Source organism: Syzygium oleosum, unplaced genomic scaffold (assembly GCF_021117445.2).
Source record: "Syzygium oleosum isolate NSW1041296 unplaced genomic scaffold, Sole_v2.1 Sole_v2.03, whole genome shotgun sequence".
In the NCBI taxonomy this organism is placed as follows: Eukaryota; Viridiplantae; Streptophyta; class Magnoliopsida; order Myrtales; family Myrtaceae; genus Syzygium; species Syzygium oleosum.
In genome coordinates this window covers 11162597-11179796 of record NW_026607487.1, presented here as the reverse complement: position 1 = coordinate 11179796, position 17200 = coordinate 11162597, and the positions used below count along the sequence as shown (strand labels likewise).

The 17200-nt window shown below is 42.6% G+C and overlaps 1 protein-coding gene across 1 annotated transcript; it reads left to right on the top strand.

The window, feature by feature from the left end:
• Nucleotides 1-12788: 12788 nt before the first annotated feature.
• Nucleotides 12789-17200, top strand: LOC115670727 (uncharacterized). The gene is made up of 3 exons (XM_030592074.2): nucleotides 12789-13944; nucleotides 15070-15743; nucleotides 15904-17200. The coding sequence occupies exons 1-3, from the start codon at nucleotides 12833-12835 to the stop codon at nucleotides 16923-16925; spliced, it is 2808 nt and encodes a 935-aa protein (XP_030447934.1). The 5' UTR covers nucleotides 12789-12832; the 3' UTR covers nucleotides 16926-17200.

Genomic DNA, 17200 nt, shown 5'->3' with positions numbered 1-17200 from the left:
GTGTTACCCGATGAAAAGAAAAATCTTTCTACTCAAAAGAAAGATAAAAGGCGGCAGGAGAAGCAACCTCGACAACAAACAGATAAGTCCCATATTCAGTGTTTTAATTGTAAAAAGTATGGGCATTATAAATCTGAGTGTCGAAGCAAAAGGATTGGTGGTCAAAAGTTTCATGCTAAAGTAGCAAGTTCTGTCGATAGATTTGTTGAAAGCAATGATGAGCATGGTAATGCTCTTTTATTCACGTGTAATGCTTAAGTGGAGAACCAGAAGAATGTTTGGTACTTAGACACCGGATGCAGTAATCACATGTGTGGCGAGAAGGAGTTATTCTCGAATTTCGATGACACCTTTCGTTCGGAGGTGAGGTTCGGGAATAATGCAAAATTTCCTATCACGGGAAAGGGGAGCATTAAAATCAAAACAAAAGATGGGTCGGTTCAAAACATTTCCGACGTTCATTATGTTCCCGGTCTTCGAGAGAATCTCTTGAGCATGGGACAGTTGTCCGAGCGAGGCTATCACATGATCATCAAGGATGAGGTTTGCACGATTCATGATGGCAAAGGAGGATTGATTGCAAAGGTAAAAATGGCCCGAAATCGCCTTTTTCCTTTGTATATTAATTATGCTACGTCATGTTTTAGTGCCTCAGTGCAAGATTCTTCATGGCTTTGGCACAAGCGGTTCGGACATGTGAATTTCGACAGCTTGAAGCTGTTGTGTCGAAAGAAGATGGTGTGAGGTCTGCCCGAAATTTCTTCTCCAAAGGAGATATGTGAACCATGCGTCATTGGGAAGAAGTCCAGAGAAAGCTTTCTTTCAGGAAAATCATGGAGAGCGTCGAAGCCATTGGAGTTAGTTCACTCCGATCTCTACGGACCGCTTGGTGAATCGTCGAATCGCGGGTACAGGTATTTTGTTACCTTTATCGACGACTTTAGCAGAAAAACATGGGTTTATTTCTTGAAGCAGAAATCCGACACCATCGATACTTTCAAGGAGTTCAAAGCCTATGTCGAAAACCAAAGTGGGCACAAAATTCAGATTCTCCGAACTGATCGCGGCACAGAATATTTGGTTGGTGACGGCTTCTTCAAGCAATGCGGCATCAAGCATCAATTGACAGCACGATATACTCCTCAACAGAACGGAGTAGCGGAGAGAAAAAACCGCACTATCGTCGAAATGGTACGTACTATGCTTTGTTCTAAACATTTGCCGAAGCATTTTTGGGCGGAGGCGGTTGCTTGTGCTGTTTACTTATTGAACAGATGTCCCACTAAAGGTCTTGAGTTCAAGACACCGACGGAGGTGTGGAGTGGTCAAATCCCGTCAGTTCAGCATCTTCGTGTGTTTGGGTGTATTGCTTATGCCCATGTGCCAAATGAGCTTCGTAAGAAGCTTGATGAGAAGAGTGAGAAGTGCATCTTTCTCGGTTACAGCAATGAAACCAAGGGTTATTGGTTGTATAATCCGGTAACGAAAAAGGTGGTAATCAGTCGAGATGTTACCTTCGACGAGGAAGGTGAGTGGACTTGGAACACGGAAGAAAAGAAGCAGTTTCGCTTTGTCCTAGATGAGGAGGAGACGGTTCAGCCCGATTTATACAGTCAATCTGAACCAGTAGCGGCTTCGGTGGAACCAGATTCGATAGTAGAGACTTCGACAGCAGTTACTTCATCAAATTCTGTTGAAAATCTTATCGAAAATCTTGTTGAAGGTTCTTCACGTCCACGGCGAGAACGAGTTTTGCCGGCTCGTTTGAAGGATTTGTTTTGTCCAATGATGATGATCCCTCTGATGAAGAAATTATCAATTTTGCTCTCTTTGCAGATTGTGATCCGACAAAGTTTCAGGAGGCTTCCCAAGATAATGGTTGGGTTCGCGCGATGAATGATGAGATCCACGCGATTGAGAAAAATGATACGTGGGAGCTCACATCTCTCCCGGAAGGCAAAAAGTCCATCGGTGTGAAATGGGTCTATAAGACCAAGTACAAGCCTAATGGTGATGTTGATCGATTGAAGGCTCGTCTCGTAGTCAAGGGTTACAAACAAAAACCCGGGATTGACTATTTTGAGGTATTTGCTCCGGTTGCTAGACTGAATACCATTCATATGATCTTTGCCTTGGCTGCTCAGAAACATTGGAAAATACACCAGATGGATGTCAAGTCCGCATTTCTCAATGGCGTACTTGAGGAGGAAGTGTATGTGGATCAACCTGAAGGTTATGTCAAGAAAGGTCAAGAGGGCTTTGTCTACAAATTGAAGAAAGCTCTTTACGGCCTTAAGCAAGCACCGCGTGCGTGGTATACCAGAATTGACTCTTATTTTCTTAATCATGGTTTTACTTGATGTCCTTATGAGCATACTTTATATGTTAAGAATGGCTTGAAAGGTGAGATGCTCATTACTTGCTTATATGTCGATGATCTCATATTTACTGGAGATTGTCAAGAGATGATTTGTGATTTCAGGGAGGCTATGACTCATGAGTTTGAGATGGTAGACATGGGTCTGATGTATTATTTTCTCGGCCTAGAAGTTACACAATCGGAGGATGGTATTTTTATTTGTCAACAAAAGTATGCCAAGGATATTCTTGAGCGTTTCAAGATGGCTACTTGTAAACCAATCAGCACTCCCATGGAAGAAAGGTTGAAGTTGACAAAAGACGGAAGTGGTTCCGAAATTGATCCCACGTATTTCAAGAGGCTAGTTGGAAGTCTGAGATATTTGACTTCTACTCGGCCAGATCTTGTTTTTAGTGTTGGGATGGTAAGCAGATTTATGGAGCACCCTAGACAATCACACTTTCAGGCAGCGAAAAGAATTCTGCGATACATTAAAGGTACTGTGAATGATGGTGTATTCTACACTGCTTCTGATAATTTTCAGCTTGTGGGATATACAGACAGTGATTGGGGAGGTGATATTGAAGAAAGAAAGAGTACTTCCGGGTATGTTTTCTCTTTAGGAAATGGAATTTTTTCTTGGGCTTCAAAGAAGCAGCGGGTGGTTGCTTTGTCTAGTGCTGAAGCGGAATACATAGCAGCAGCTTATTGTGCTACTCAAGCAGTTTGGCTGCGTTCGATGCTCGCTGAGTTACAGCATAAGCAGGAGCATTCGACGGTGATTTATTGTGATAACAAGTCAGCAATTGCCCTTGCAAAGAATCCAGTCTTCCATGGAAGAAGCAAGCACATTGATATAAAATACCACTTCATTCGAGATCTGGTGAAGTCCGAGGAGATTGTGCTGCAGTATTGCAAGTCAGTAGACCAAGTAGCTGACATGTTTACTAAGCCGATGAAGATAGATTCCTTCCTTAAACTTAAGAGAATGATCGGCATGGTCAAGATGAACTCGGCTTAAGGGAGGCTGTTGGAAATCGCAAAGGATTTTTCAAATCTCAAGGAGACTCTTCGTAACCCAAGTTCATCTTGATACTTGGAATCTAGAAAGTTGTTACCTAGAAGGTTATGTCTTTTAAGATAGCCTTTAATGTTATGAATCAAGACGTGTCTGTTCATGTGACTAGAGTAAACATAGAGTCGTGTGTTAATCCTATATATATGTGCGTCTTGTAATCTTTTTTTATATACAAGCAAATACAATAGTATTTCAAATTTTCTTCTAATAGATACTTTCGAGGATTGCGCGCAAGCAACCTATCTCAAATGCATGTTGTAATCAAGTAAGACTTAAATCACGAGATAGAAGACATAGCCCTCGATGTTACACCTAGTAACGAGAAGAGGTGATGTGTAGTATTCAAAGGGAGCACTAAATTATCTAGTCAACTCTTTCAAAAGCTTACCCGAATCCATAAATTTTAAGCCAAGTGCCGTGCGGGTCACATGATACATCTCACATATTTCAAACTTAGGGCATCTAATTACTTATCGTTTTTTATTTTTAGCTCGAAGTAATATATTCTTACATCAAGGACTGAACTACAACTCTTCAAATACGCTAATCAAGCTCGTGATGTTACACCGATCCATCGAAATCGATTTTCTTCTTCTTCTTATTCTTCTTCTTTGCTTGTTAGGTCGTCCTTTCTGGGTTCCACGAGATCTGGAGACTCGTATTAGGCTGGGTCAAATTCTGCCATCTGGCTCGAGTCAAAGGGGCCAACGCGGTGCGCTTGTCAGCTCTCACACACAATCATATGGGCCATTGAGAAAATAATGATTTTGTTCTTTTTAAGGACAAAAATGGGTTGACTTTTTCCCTTCTGGGGCGAAGAGTTTTGACCTCCGAATGATATCTAATTTTGTTATTAAAAAGTAAATAAAATGAAGTCACGAAAAGTATAAAAAGCCAAAGGGAGGTAGGCATGGCATGTGACATTTGACCTCGAGATGTTTAATCCTAAGTGTAAGGCACTTCGACAAGTTAAAAATATGAGATTCCGATTGATATTCTAGATAGAACGGAATTAAACATTGGTCAGAACATAAGTAGTTTTTTCTTTTCAAGATAACATAAATTTAGCAATGTTTTTAGGAGAGTAGTAGATGACTCACCGTCCTAGTGATTAACATGAAAGAATTCACACCCTTATTAATTCATGAAGGGTGGTGAATCATATTGCCGGTTGAATGTCGAAGGTCTTGAGGCAACCTCTCCCTGCCTTTTGTTTCACCCGGCCATCGGGAATGCCTAATGACTAATCGAATTCTACGTGTACGTCGGCTTCTTTTATGCTTACTCGATCTGTAAGTTCTGTAAGCGCAAAAAATTGATTCGATCGATATGATGAACTCGACAGTTTGCAACTTTATCAAAGCCATATGCATCCCATCACGATATTATATGTGTAGGGTATAGTTTATTATCCCTACTATCTTTTTCCTAGAATAATGACAAAAGAAGTTTTAAAAATCTATTGCTTATGCCAATTCAGTCATAAACCTTTCAATTTGGCCAATTTAGTTCTAAACGTTTTGACGATTTATCAATTTAGTCCATCGGGCCAATTTTAGCTGGAAATCGCTAACGTGGACATCAGTCATTCTACATGGCATGGCCGGCGCTGATGTGGATAATTTTTGTAATTTTTTTAAACTTGTTTTTGAATTTTTTAAATAACTTTTTTGTTTCCTTTTCCTTTTTCTGCTCTTTTCTTTTTATTCTCTTCTTTTTCATCTGTCGATTCTCGAGTCTCCATGATGGCCAGCGACCGACCACAGGCAAGGCTTGCCCTCGATGGCCTCGCCCGCCAAGCGAGGTTCGCTCTTGCAGGGGCAAGGTCACCCAAGGCTGACGAGGGTCAACCTTGCCGGCCTCGCTAGCTTCAGGCGAGCTTGACCAAGGTCGCCCCAGCAAGGTCAAGCCTTGCTAGCTTTGGGCGAGGTCGCTCCTCGCCAGATCTCGACGAGGCAACATTACCCTTGTAAGGGCAAGCCTCGCTCGGCAAGCGAGGCCTCGCTTGGGTCCGTTCACCGGCCATCGTAGACGCTTGGCGACTGGTGAAGGAAAAAAGAAAACAACAAAATTATTTTAAAAAAATACAAAAATTGTCAACGTCAACACCGGCTGTAATACGTAGGACAGCCAACGTCCACATTAACGATTTCCGGCCAAAATTGCCCGAATAGACTAGATTGAAAAATTGTCAAAATGTTTAAGATTAAATTAACTAAATTGAAAGGTTTTTGACTGAATCGGCACAAATGCAATATGTTTATGATTTTTTGGTAATTTTTCCCTCTTTCCCTTTTGCCACCAACGAAGTAAAGGGCCTTATTTACTTTCTTGTTTTCCAAGAATTAATTGATACTCCTCTTGGGGGGCTACAACTTTGTCCTATTATGTTGTCAACCTGCGCAAATCTTTCATCTTAGAATAGTAATTAACGAATGATCATTAGGATGATGTAAGAAGTCTTAGTCGACATGCTAATACGTGGGTAAGTAAACCCTTTAATTAAGCACGTATGCAAGAAGTCAACGCCAAAGCGTCATCCTCTCTCAACCACAGTGCTTCTTAGTAAAACCTCTAACATTTGGTCGAAGTCAACGAAAGGCAATTGAGTTGGTTGTCTTTTCTTTCTCAAACACATTCTAGCTACTAATTAAGTTGATTGAATCATGTTAGAGTGAGAGAGCTCAAAAGTATAAAGTGATCTCAACATGGAGATATTAATTAAAGAAAATTAGTTGATTGCTCATAAAAACGAAATAGAGCCTCGAAATTGACTCAAGGAGTCACTTTAGACGGATGATGTTACTATATAAGAGGGATAATGACACAAGCAGTTTTTGAATTTTGGCCAATGTGCAATTTGATCTTTGAACTTTTAATTTGTTCAATATAGTCCCTGAACTTTAGCTTAATATTCAATGTGGTCCCTAAACTTTTAATTTGTTCAATTTGATCCATAAACTTTTGGTACATATTCAATTTAGTCCATAAATTATATGAAAATGTTCAATGTAGTCCATGAACTTGAACTAATGGAAGGACTACATTGAACATTTTCATATAGTTCAGAGACTGAATTGAACATGTACCAAAAGTTCAGGGACAACATTGAACAAATTAAAAGTTCAGAGACTACATTGCACATTGAGTTAAAGTTCAAGGACTACATTGAACAAATTAAAAGTTCAGGGATCAAATTGTATATTGGACCAAAGTTCAAAGACTGTTTGTGTCATTTTCCCTATATAAGACACAAAAAGTGTCCAAGGAGTTGAATATGTGAAAGTAGCATGAAAAGTAGTATGATATCTTTAGTAATTGCCTAGCTTTGATTTACTGCATGCTAAAACGTGACAAGTGCACGTGCCATTATAGGCAGAAAAATTGTCTAAAGAGTTCGAAACCTATAGCACTTTCTAAATCTTTTAATTACGCCAATTGAGTCTTAAAACTTTGCACATATTGCCAATTGAGTCTATCCGGTCAATTTTGGCTAAAACTCGTTGATATGGATGCTAGCCGTCTTACATGACGCCGCCAGTGCTGACACGGAATAATTTTAATAATTTTTTCCTATTTATTTATTCTTTTCTTTTTTTCCTCTTTTTTTTCTTTTCTTTCTCTTTCTTTTTTTTTTCTTCCCTTCTTCCTCGTTGGCCTCTGGCGAAGCTTACCCCCGCCGGCCACTGGCGAAGCTCGCCCCCGCCAGCCACTGGCGAGAATGGATTAGAGATAGTGAAATCGAGCATGTGGCCAGCTCATTAAAATAAATACGAAAACAGTACGTATATCTTAAAAATAGAAAAAAATGGCGAAAGGAGACTGTTTCCAAAAAAAAAAACAATGTAGAAGGAGAAATACAAGGAGTCAGGCTCCAAACTTTGAACTGGAAATCGTGTTATTGTTAATTTGTTCTAGACAGAGGATAACCCACTTTCTTTTTACGGTAAAATGGAATTTTTCGAAACTTTTGAGTTGGATGCTTTCGAGTACTGCATGGCACAACCCGTCTCGTACATGTATCGTAATCAAGTAAGATTTTAAGTCACGTGATAGAAGACGTAGCCCTCGATGTTACTCTGAGTAGGGAGAAGCTATAATTTGATCACATGAGGTGTAGTATTCGATGGGAGCACTAAAATCATCTAGTCAACTCTTTCGAAAGCCTACCCGAATCCATAAGTTTTAAGTCGAGTTGCGCGGGTCACATGATACATCTCCCATATTTCAAAATTAGGGCATCTTATAACTTAAGGTTTTTCATTATTGCACGAAGCAATATATTCTTTGATCAAGAACTGAACTCCAGCTCTTAAAACACGCTAATCAAGCCCGTGATGCTACACGGACCATTGAAATCAATTTGATTTTTCTTCTTCTTTGCTTGTTAGGTCTTCCTTGCTGGGTTCCACGAGATCCGCAGACTCATATTAGGCTCGGTCAAATTCTGCCATCTGGCTCAAGTCAAAGGGGCCAACGCAGTGCGCTTGTCAGCTCTCACGCAATCGTATTAGACAAGAAAAAATTAATCATAATTATGTTCTTTTCGGGAGAAAAAACTTGGTTGACTTCCCCTTTTGGGCGTAGAGTTTTGACCTTCGAATAATTCTATTTTGTCTTTAAAAGGAAACTAAAGTTAAAGTCACAAAAGCGAAAAGCCAAAGGGCGACAAAGGCGCCCCCCGGTCCTGCCGCTACCGCTAGTGATATTGAGGAGATCTCGCGATTCTGCCCTAGAGTAGAGGATACACATGAGATGTTTAATGCTAAGTGTATGGCATCTTGACAAGTTAGAAACGATGAGAATCCGATCGACATTCTAATTTAAATGGAATCAAACATTGGTCGCAACATAAGTGGTTCTTCTTTTTGTGTTTCGAGAAAACATGAACTCGATAATGTATTAGGAGAGCAGGAACATAACTTAAGGTTCTAGTGATTTATTAGAGAAAAATCACACCTTTCTCGATAAATGACGGGAACTTCTTATTGTCGGTTGACTGTCGAAGGTCTTGAGGCTCGAAACCCTTCGAAAGTCCCCCTGCCTTTTGATCCGCCGGGCCACCGGGAATGCCTAGTGCCTATCGAATTCTATGTGTACGTCGGCTTTTTTTATGCTTACTCGATCTAAGTTTTATAAGCGCAAAAATCTGATTCGATTGATATGATTAACTCGACAATTGCAACTCTATTTAAACGATATACATCCTATTATGATATTACACGTGTAGGGTTTAGTTTATTATCCCCACTCTCTTTTTCACTTTTGTCACTAAAGAAGTAAAGGAACTTATGTACACGCCATTATGGCCAGATCTCTCTACACATGTGTCGGCACATAGAAATAAAGGTAAATCTTTAGAGAGTTGAAAGAAAGATGGTAGGCTGGGCTATGGCCATATCTACGGAGATAGACATGCACATTGACATTCTACTCCTATATGGACTCCAACTCATAAAAAACATATAGATATGCTCATATGGCTATCGACCATAAGTCAATAAGCTGAAGTTTGAAGAGAAGTCTGATTGAGCAACAAATCGATCTATGAGTCATACATTTGGACAGTCGAATTGAAGCATGCAATAGTTGGAGAAAAACAATTAAACGACACAAGTTGGTAAATATAGATATAAGTTCTCTAATTCATACAGTTTTAATGAAATAAGAAGGTTCCAAGAGATATGAGTCCTTATGAATCTCGACACAAGTTCACATAGTTCTTCAATGTATCGCCTGTTTTTTTTTTTTTTGGTGGGGTGGAGTACAAAAAAAATTTTAAACATATTGCATTAGTATCAATTCAGTCATAAACCTTTCAATTAGACCAATTTAATCATAAATATTTTCACATTGGTACCAATTGAGTCTATTCGGCCAATTTAGGCCGGAAGCTTCCGGAAGCTTCTAACGTGGATGCCGCCCATCCTACATGGCACAGCTAGTGCTGACGTGGATATTTTTTAATAATTTTTTTAAAATTTTCACTAACTTTTCTCTTTCTTCTCTTTTCCTTCTTTTCTTTTTTTTTTTCCGCTATGGCTGGCCTTTTTATCTTTTCTTTATCCACTATGGCTAGCAACCCTCACCAGCCACTGGGTGAGGGTCGCCAGAGATAGCTGGCCACTGGGTAAGGCATAGGCGGCCACAGGCAAAGCCGCCTCAGTGAGGCTGGCCTTGCCCAAATCTGGGCTATCTGGGCGAGGCAGCCTCATCCGCGGCCGCCTGGCGATGGTCAAAGCGAGTGGTTTTGAGAAATCAATTTATTTTTTTGTATTTTGAGAAATCAATTTATTATCGCCGGCCCCCCTTTGTCCTAACCTCTTTCTCCACCATCTTCCTCTTCCTTCTTCCCCTCTGGATCTATCATCGCTCCTGGGTTCTTGTCGCAAAAGTAGAGCCACGAAATTAACTCAAGGAATCACTTTAGATGGATGATGTTGCTATATAAGACACAAGAAGTATCGAAGGAGTTGAATCTGCGAAAGTAGCATGAAACCAATGATATCTTTAGTAGTTGCCTAGCTTAGATTTACCGCATGCTAAAACGTGACAAGCGTACATGCCATTATAGGCAGATCTCTCTTCATATGTGTGGGCACATAGAAATACAGGTATATCTTTAGAGCGTTGAAAGAAAGGTGGTAGGCTGGGCCGTGGCCATTTCTATGGAGATATACATGCCAATTGACATTCTACTCCTATATTGACTCCAACTCATCAAAAAAATATAGATATGCTCATATGGCATCGACCATAAGTCAATGAGCTGAATTTCGAAGAGAAGTGTGATTAAGCAACAAACAATATATGAGTCATAGTCGGAGAAAAACAATTAAAGATACAAATTGGTAAATAAGTTCTCTAACCCATACAGTTTTAATAAAATAAGAAAGTTCTAATACACACGAGTCCATACGAATCTCGACATAAGTTCACATAGTTCCTGAAGGTACCACCCTTCTTGGGGAAAAAGTATCAAAAAAATTATATATCTATTGCATTGGTATCAATTCGTCCTAAACCTTTCAACTTGATCAATTTAGTCATAAACCTTTTAACATTGGTATCAATTGATTCCATCCAATTAATTTAGACTGGAAACTGCTGACGTGGACGTCGTCCGTCCTACGTGGTATAGCTGGAGCTGATGTGGACATTTTTTTTTATAATTTTTTTCTTTTTTTTTCTTCCACGACATAGGCCATGGAAGAAAAAGAAAGAGGGAGAAAGAAAGAAAGATAAAAAAATGCTCACGTCAGCATCAGTCATGCTATGTGGGACGGCGGACATCCACTTTAGCAATTTCCGGTCTAAATGGGTCGGATGGACTCAATTGGTATCAAAGTGAAAATTTCTAGAACTAAATTGGTCCAATTGAGAGGTTTAATACTTTTTGGGTACACCCATCATTCAAGAGCTCTTCTAATCAAATTATATGTATGGACAATGCTGATTATATTCACACCTAAGAGGGGTCATCTAGAGACTACTCAAACTTAAGTGAAACAAATGGAATGTATCATATTCAGCTTTACCTAAATGATTTTTTAAGGTTTTTTTTTCCATGTCTTAGCGGTTTCTTCCCCCTAATTACTTGATTACGATTGGACCGTTATACTAATCCTATTTTTCTGTCGTTCTTCTGCAAACTTTATTGCCAACTTACCGGCCAAAGAGAAAACAAAAAGGCTTGACCAACGAGGAAAAACTATACGAGGGTCTCTTCTTTTTATCTGATTTCGCAGAATTCTTTGTTCAAATTCCTTGAACGAGCCATGCCAAACCCATTTGTACTCTTCTCCCCTGCAAGCAAAATACAAGTAATCCAGTCATCTGTTTTCTTGCATTCAACTTGCCCACAAAGTTTGGCGAGATACCATTAACAAAGTCCACATTTCTGCTAATTTCATCTACGTATCTTCATGCAAAGTCAACCTTGCCAGACGAAAATCTCACATATATAATATATAGCTGTACTTTATATATCTCCCCCATTACTCAATCGACCTTGCCCAATATTTTTCTTTTTCATTTCTTTCTTCTCATGCATCTTCGCTCGGACGGTGGTGTGAGGTCGAGGTTCTTAGCTAAGCTTTAGCTTGATTTGCTGAAGAAGAAATTGAGCTCTGTGTCCCAGCTAATTGGTTCGATTTTCCTTCCTCATCAAGGTACTGGGTTTTGACTTCCTCACATTGTTTGTCTTTTACCTTTAATTTTGCTTCATATCTCTTCCAGTTTTCTCTTGTCCTCAGTTCAGTTTGTGGCCATTTGTCGCTTGCATTTCGTGTGCTGAACTCCTCCGGGCAGAAACTTGAGATACTCCTCGAATCTTGTTCTTGGAAAGTGGGTTTGACGGGAATTGGGGAATTTAATTGGGATTTGGGTTCCACCGATCTCATTAACTTAGTTTTATGAAGAAGAAAATCTAATGAACCTGCAAATCAGATAATATATTACTAGAACAGGACAGCAGTGTTATATGGTAGCACGTAAACTAACCGTATCGGTAATACAGACGAGCAAGCGTCATTAATGCGAATGACACCTATAAGTACCTCTACAAGCAATTGATTATACATTACTTCGACTTAGATTCAAATGCAGACACCTTGCATTGTCTCTATCAGCAGTGCTTTTTCAGGACCAGAAATCTTACGTTGTTTTTCTATTGGGCCTAGAATTTTGCGGAATTTAAGACTGCCTCTCTATATGTCAAACTCAAAATCAATTGAGAGAGAGAGAGAGGGAGAGTTAAAACTCTTTTTGTAGTAGAGAGAAGAAACGAAGTGCCAAAAACGCAAGGGAAGCCCTATTCTCCGGCATCAAAACCGGCTTTAAAATGGTGTCTCGAGGGTGGGAATGTATGAGAAGAAGTGCAGAAAACGCGTCCTCGCCTTCTTCTTTCTTTTAATCAATGATTAAAATTTAAAGATTATTTTTACAAACACAAACAAGTTTAGCCAGCCCATGTGACCTTTGGTGCCATTTCTCATGGGGGTGGGCTGCTTCGTTTCTACATTTTTCTCGCTCCCTCTTTTTAATTATTATAAAGGCACAAGATCCATGGTTCTCCCAAATGCAGTGGTCTACCACTCTCCAAAATCCCTCAAAAACCTCTTAGCCCTCAGCCTTCTTTCTTCTGAATCAATACTGAGATATCTATCAATCTTTTCATCGGAATCACACGAAAGCCGTACATGTAAAACCATTATTCGCTTACTGTGGATTGTAGAAGTTGTGGGTCAGTCTCAAAATTTGATCTTTATGCACATTTCATGCCTCAGCTCACCGAAGTAGTATAGACTGAATCAATGGTTTCTTGGTTCTGTTTTTTTCTTTCTTTTGAAGTTCCTTGCAGGGTCTTGCATATGCTCTAGGACTAAATTCAAGAAATGGGTTTAGTCCGAAACGCAACCATGAGAAGCGGGGATTACTTGGAAGGCGTCTTGACCGACTACGTTAATGGCAACAAGGCCAACAAGATGAAGCCCCAACGGAGCTACTCAGGCCGCCTCGTCACATGCCTCACCTTGCTGCAGTTTGCCTTCGCAGTCTATGCGACCTTCCTGCTGTACTACATGAGCCCTGCGATCGATCTGCGGTCCAAGCCGGACTTCACATGGGCCACGCGCATCGCGCAACAATGGAAGCAGTTCATAATCCCACCCCATGTGCTAATCCACTCCCAAGATTCAGCCAACTCGGTCCTGAGGGCTGATATAATGCCAGTCAGCCCCGCGGAGGTGTGCGAGCATGAGAAGATTGAATTCGAGCAGAAGAAGTCCAACGACGCGGTGATGATCAAGCTCAAGAGAGAGCTCTACGACGAGGTATTGTCATTCCAGAGCAAGAACTTTGGGACCGAGACTCTGGCTCAGCTCATGGCGATGAAGTCCAAGTGGGACTTGACGGGCCCGAACCGGCCTAAAGTGACTGTGATCTTGAACCACTTCAAGAGAAAAACGCTCTGCGCACAACTCGACTCGTTGCTCCATCAAACCCTCCCATTTCACCATGTTTGGGTCCTGTCATTCGGCAGCCCCAATGAGCTCTCGCTGAGAAGGATCGTTGAGAGCTACAACGACTCGAGAATCAGCTTCGTCAGCTCAAGCTATGACTTCAAATACTACGGGAGGTTCCAGATGGCGCTGCAGACCGAGGCCGACCTCGTGTACATCCTCGACGACGACATGATCCCCGGTAAGAAGATGCTGCAGATCCTGTCGCATGTCGCCGGAACCGACAAGTACAAGAACTCGGTCCTCGGGAGCATCGGGCGGATCCTGCCGTTCCGGCAGAAGGACTTCACCTTCCCTAGCTACCGGAAGTTCCGGTCGAAGGAGGCAGGGCTCTATCTGCCCGACCCGGCCTACGACATCACGGTGGACCGGATCGTGCAGGTGGATTTCCTGTCCAGCTCGTGGTTCCTGTCGGCCGAGCTCGTGAAGACGCTCTTCATCGAGACGCCCTTCACGTTCATGACCGGCGAAGATCTCCACCTCAGGTACGTACTAAAATATTTCGATATCCTCCCTTATCATCGGATCACGAGATTTGTCATCTTTTTCATTGGTTTTACAAACTTATAATAAGCAGAGAAACGTCTAGTCATCAGTGAGCTTTGATTCATCAGATAAAGTCAATATATACGAACTTCGAGTAACCCAAAACAAAGAGTTTCTACGGGGACTTTTCATTAAAATAGGCTTGAGATCATACAAGATTGCTAAACCAAACTAGGAAAAAACGAATTTTAATGAGTAGGTGACCTGTGCATCATAGTATATACACAGGATGATACTAATTTCTGGCGTGACAGTCTCCATCCGTTTCCAATTGTGTTCGATCAATTCGCGGCAAGTGATGATAATTTGCGCGCAGTTGATTAGTGATGCGGCACTTGTTTGATTATTATTGGAGCTAGATTAGTTAGAAGCTAAGACTTAAAAATAAGATAGACAAGTTTAGAATGGGCAATGGTTCCGATCACGCAGAAATCGTAAGAGATTGAACTGAAAGTAAACATTTTCTACTCAAAGGGGTTTTTTATTAAACAATAGCGTGCATGGAAGTTTTATTTTATGTGAGAATCTTCCTAGCCGAGGCATTCATTAATGTCGTGGTCAATTTCATCATCTCCCTAGTTATACAATTCATTAAATTTTGTCTGATCTCGAGATTTTTTGTTCAATCATCATTTTCCAATCGCATTGACTTTAGAAAATTGGACGGCTCGCCAATTAATTAATTAATCGAATTATCGCTCTAGCGCATACTTTGGAAACTTCAATAAGTTCATCGTTGGTGAAAATCAAACTTTGCATAGCATACCACATAGTGTCACGTATGTTGATGAATGTGTGTGACTAAATTCTTTCTTTCAAATAATGATCGCTGAGCATTTACATCCCTAAATTTAAAAAAAAAAAAAGCTCGAATTGAATTCTCTAGAGATAATTTTAGATATATTCTTACACATTCACTTGTTTCGGCGATTTAAATTTAACATTATAGTATTATTATAGTACAATTTCACTAGTTTCACAAGTTAATATTCGAAACAATTATTTACTGATATTAATTTCGGATTCTTTACCATCGGTATGCTCTTGGGGTTTGTATTTGGCAGCTACCAGCTCCAAAAGTACAGAAACGCCTACTCCTACGTGCTGCCGGTGGACCCCAGCGATGTGGACACGTGGGGTGACAGCGAGCACCGGCTGGCCTACGTGTCGGAAACGACGGTGATCTTCAAGGACGTCGTCCAGGTCCGCGACGATCAGTGGTGGAGAGCCCTCGCCTCCGGCTACATTACCCAGTGGGCCCAGATGTATCCGCAGCGGATCGACGCCCTCTTCTACGCCCACTCCGTCGCCGAGGTCAAGGCCCTCGCCCCGCTCCTCGAGAAGTTCCGCACCACCGTCGGCAAGAAGGCCTACCTCGCCGTCTCCGGCGGCGACTTCTGCCCCTGCGAGGCCGCTGCCGCCGCGCTCCGGTGGCCGCCGGCGGTGTGCAGGGAGAGGCGGTTCAAGGTGTTCGACCTGGCCGTCGGGGCGACCTCGGGGGTGTCGGACTCGGAGGTCCCGGTGCTCCAGGTGGTCTACTCGAGCGTGAAGGGGCTCATTCGGATCCACAACCCGAGCGTGGTGGTTGCGGTGGCCGACCTGGACGCGAACGTGAAGAAGGCGCTGAGGATGGCCGCGGAGAGCAACGGGAACGGGACGACGACGGTGGTGCTCTTGCCCAGGGCCTCCGTGCCCAAGGTGCTTTGGATGGCTGATCTCCGGTCGACGGCGCTGCCGAGTAAGATCTCTTACACGCTAAGGGCATTCTTGATCAAGACTTTGACTTAATTATGTATCTTCTTGATGCGATCCCAGCTTGGTTTCTACCACTTGTTCACTTGCTGTTTTCTAGTTTTGAATCATTCGATTGAAGTCCAAGCAATTTTTGCGATGAGCAGATTGGAACCGGATGCGAATCTCCGTCAACATCATCACGCAGAACCGAGCGACGTCCCTGAAGAGGCTCCTCACCTCGCTCAGCAATGCCTTCTACCTCAGCGACGAGGTCCCGATCAGCTTCAACATGGACAGCAAGGTCGACGAGGCCACCATAAAGATGGTGAGCTCCTTCGACTGGCCGCACGGCCCCAAGACCCTACGCCGGAGGATCATCCAGGGAGGCCTGATCCGAGCCGTCAGCGAGAGCTGGTATCCGGCGTCCGACGACGACTACGGCCTCCTCCTCGAGGACGACATCGAGGTCTCCCCTTACTACTACCTGTGGATCAAGTACGCTCTCTTGGCCTATCACTATGACCCGCAGGTCTCGCTCCCCGAGCTCTCGTCCATCTCTCTCTACACCCCGAAGTTGGTCGAGGTGGTGAAGGAGCGGCCGAGATGGAATGCGACGGAGTTCTTCAAGAAAATCCACCCGAACACGCCGTACCTCCACCAATTACCGTGCAGCTGGGGCGCGGTCTTCTTCCCCAAGCATTGGAGGGAGTTCTATGTGTACATGAACATGAGGTTCACCGAGAACGCCAAGGAAAACCCGGTCCAGATCCCCAAGTCCCGCACCAACGGCTGGCAGGCCTCCTGGAAGAAGTTCCTGATCGACATGATGTACCTCCGGGGCTACGTGAGCCTGTACCCCAACTTCCCGAACCAGGCGAGCTTCTCCACCAACCACATGGAGCCCGGGGCTCACATCAGCGCCAAGGACAACGTCGTGAGTCACAACAAGGCCGACTTCGAGGTGCCGTTGCTGAAGGAGGACTTCAGGAACTTCTTGCCCGGCGGGAAGCTGCCTCCGGCGTCGAGGCTCCCCTCGCTGAACTTGTTCAACCAGCCGCTCTCGCTCAAAGGGTTGAAGGCAGCGGGCGCCAAGCTGGGGCAGGACGTGATCGGCTGCGACAACAAGACCGAGATAGTGGCCGTTGATCACGGGACGGGTCTGCCGGCGCGGTGTGCCAAGTTCTGATGGGTGGAGTAATCCAATTTGTTATTCTTTCAATGGATTTATTTCCTGTAAAATCTTGAAACGACACTTTCTTCATCTCATCTGGGTTGGTGGCTGGACTTGGAAGTTTTTGTTCATCAATTGATCCCTGCGGGATGATGGATCAGTGGGGAGACTAGGAATGTTATACAATGCTTGGTCAGGGAACTGACTCCCCGTCTAATGTACTGGGGGAATAAGCATTCTGTTGATTTCAGTGAAAAATGATAAATGCATCCTGCTGGTTCAAGGCAAAA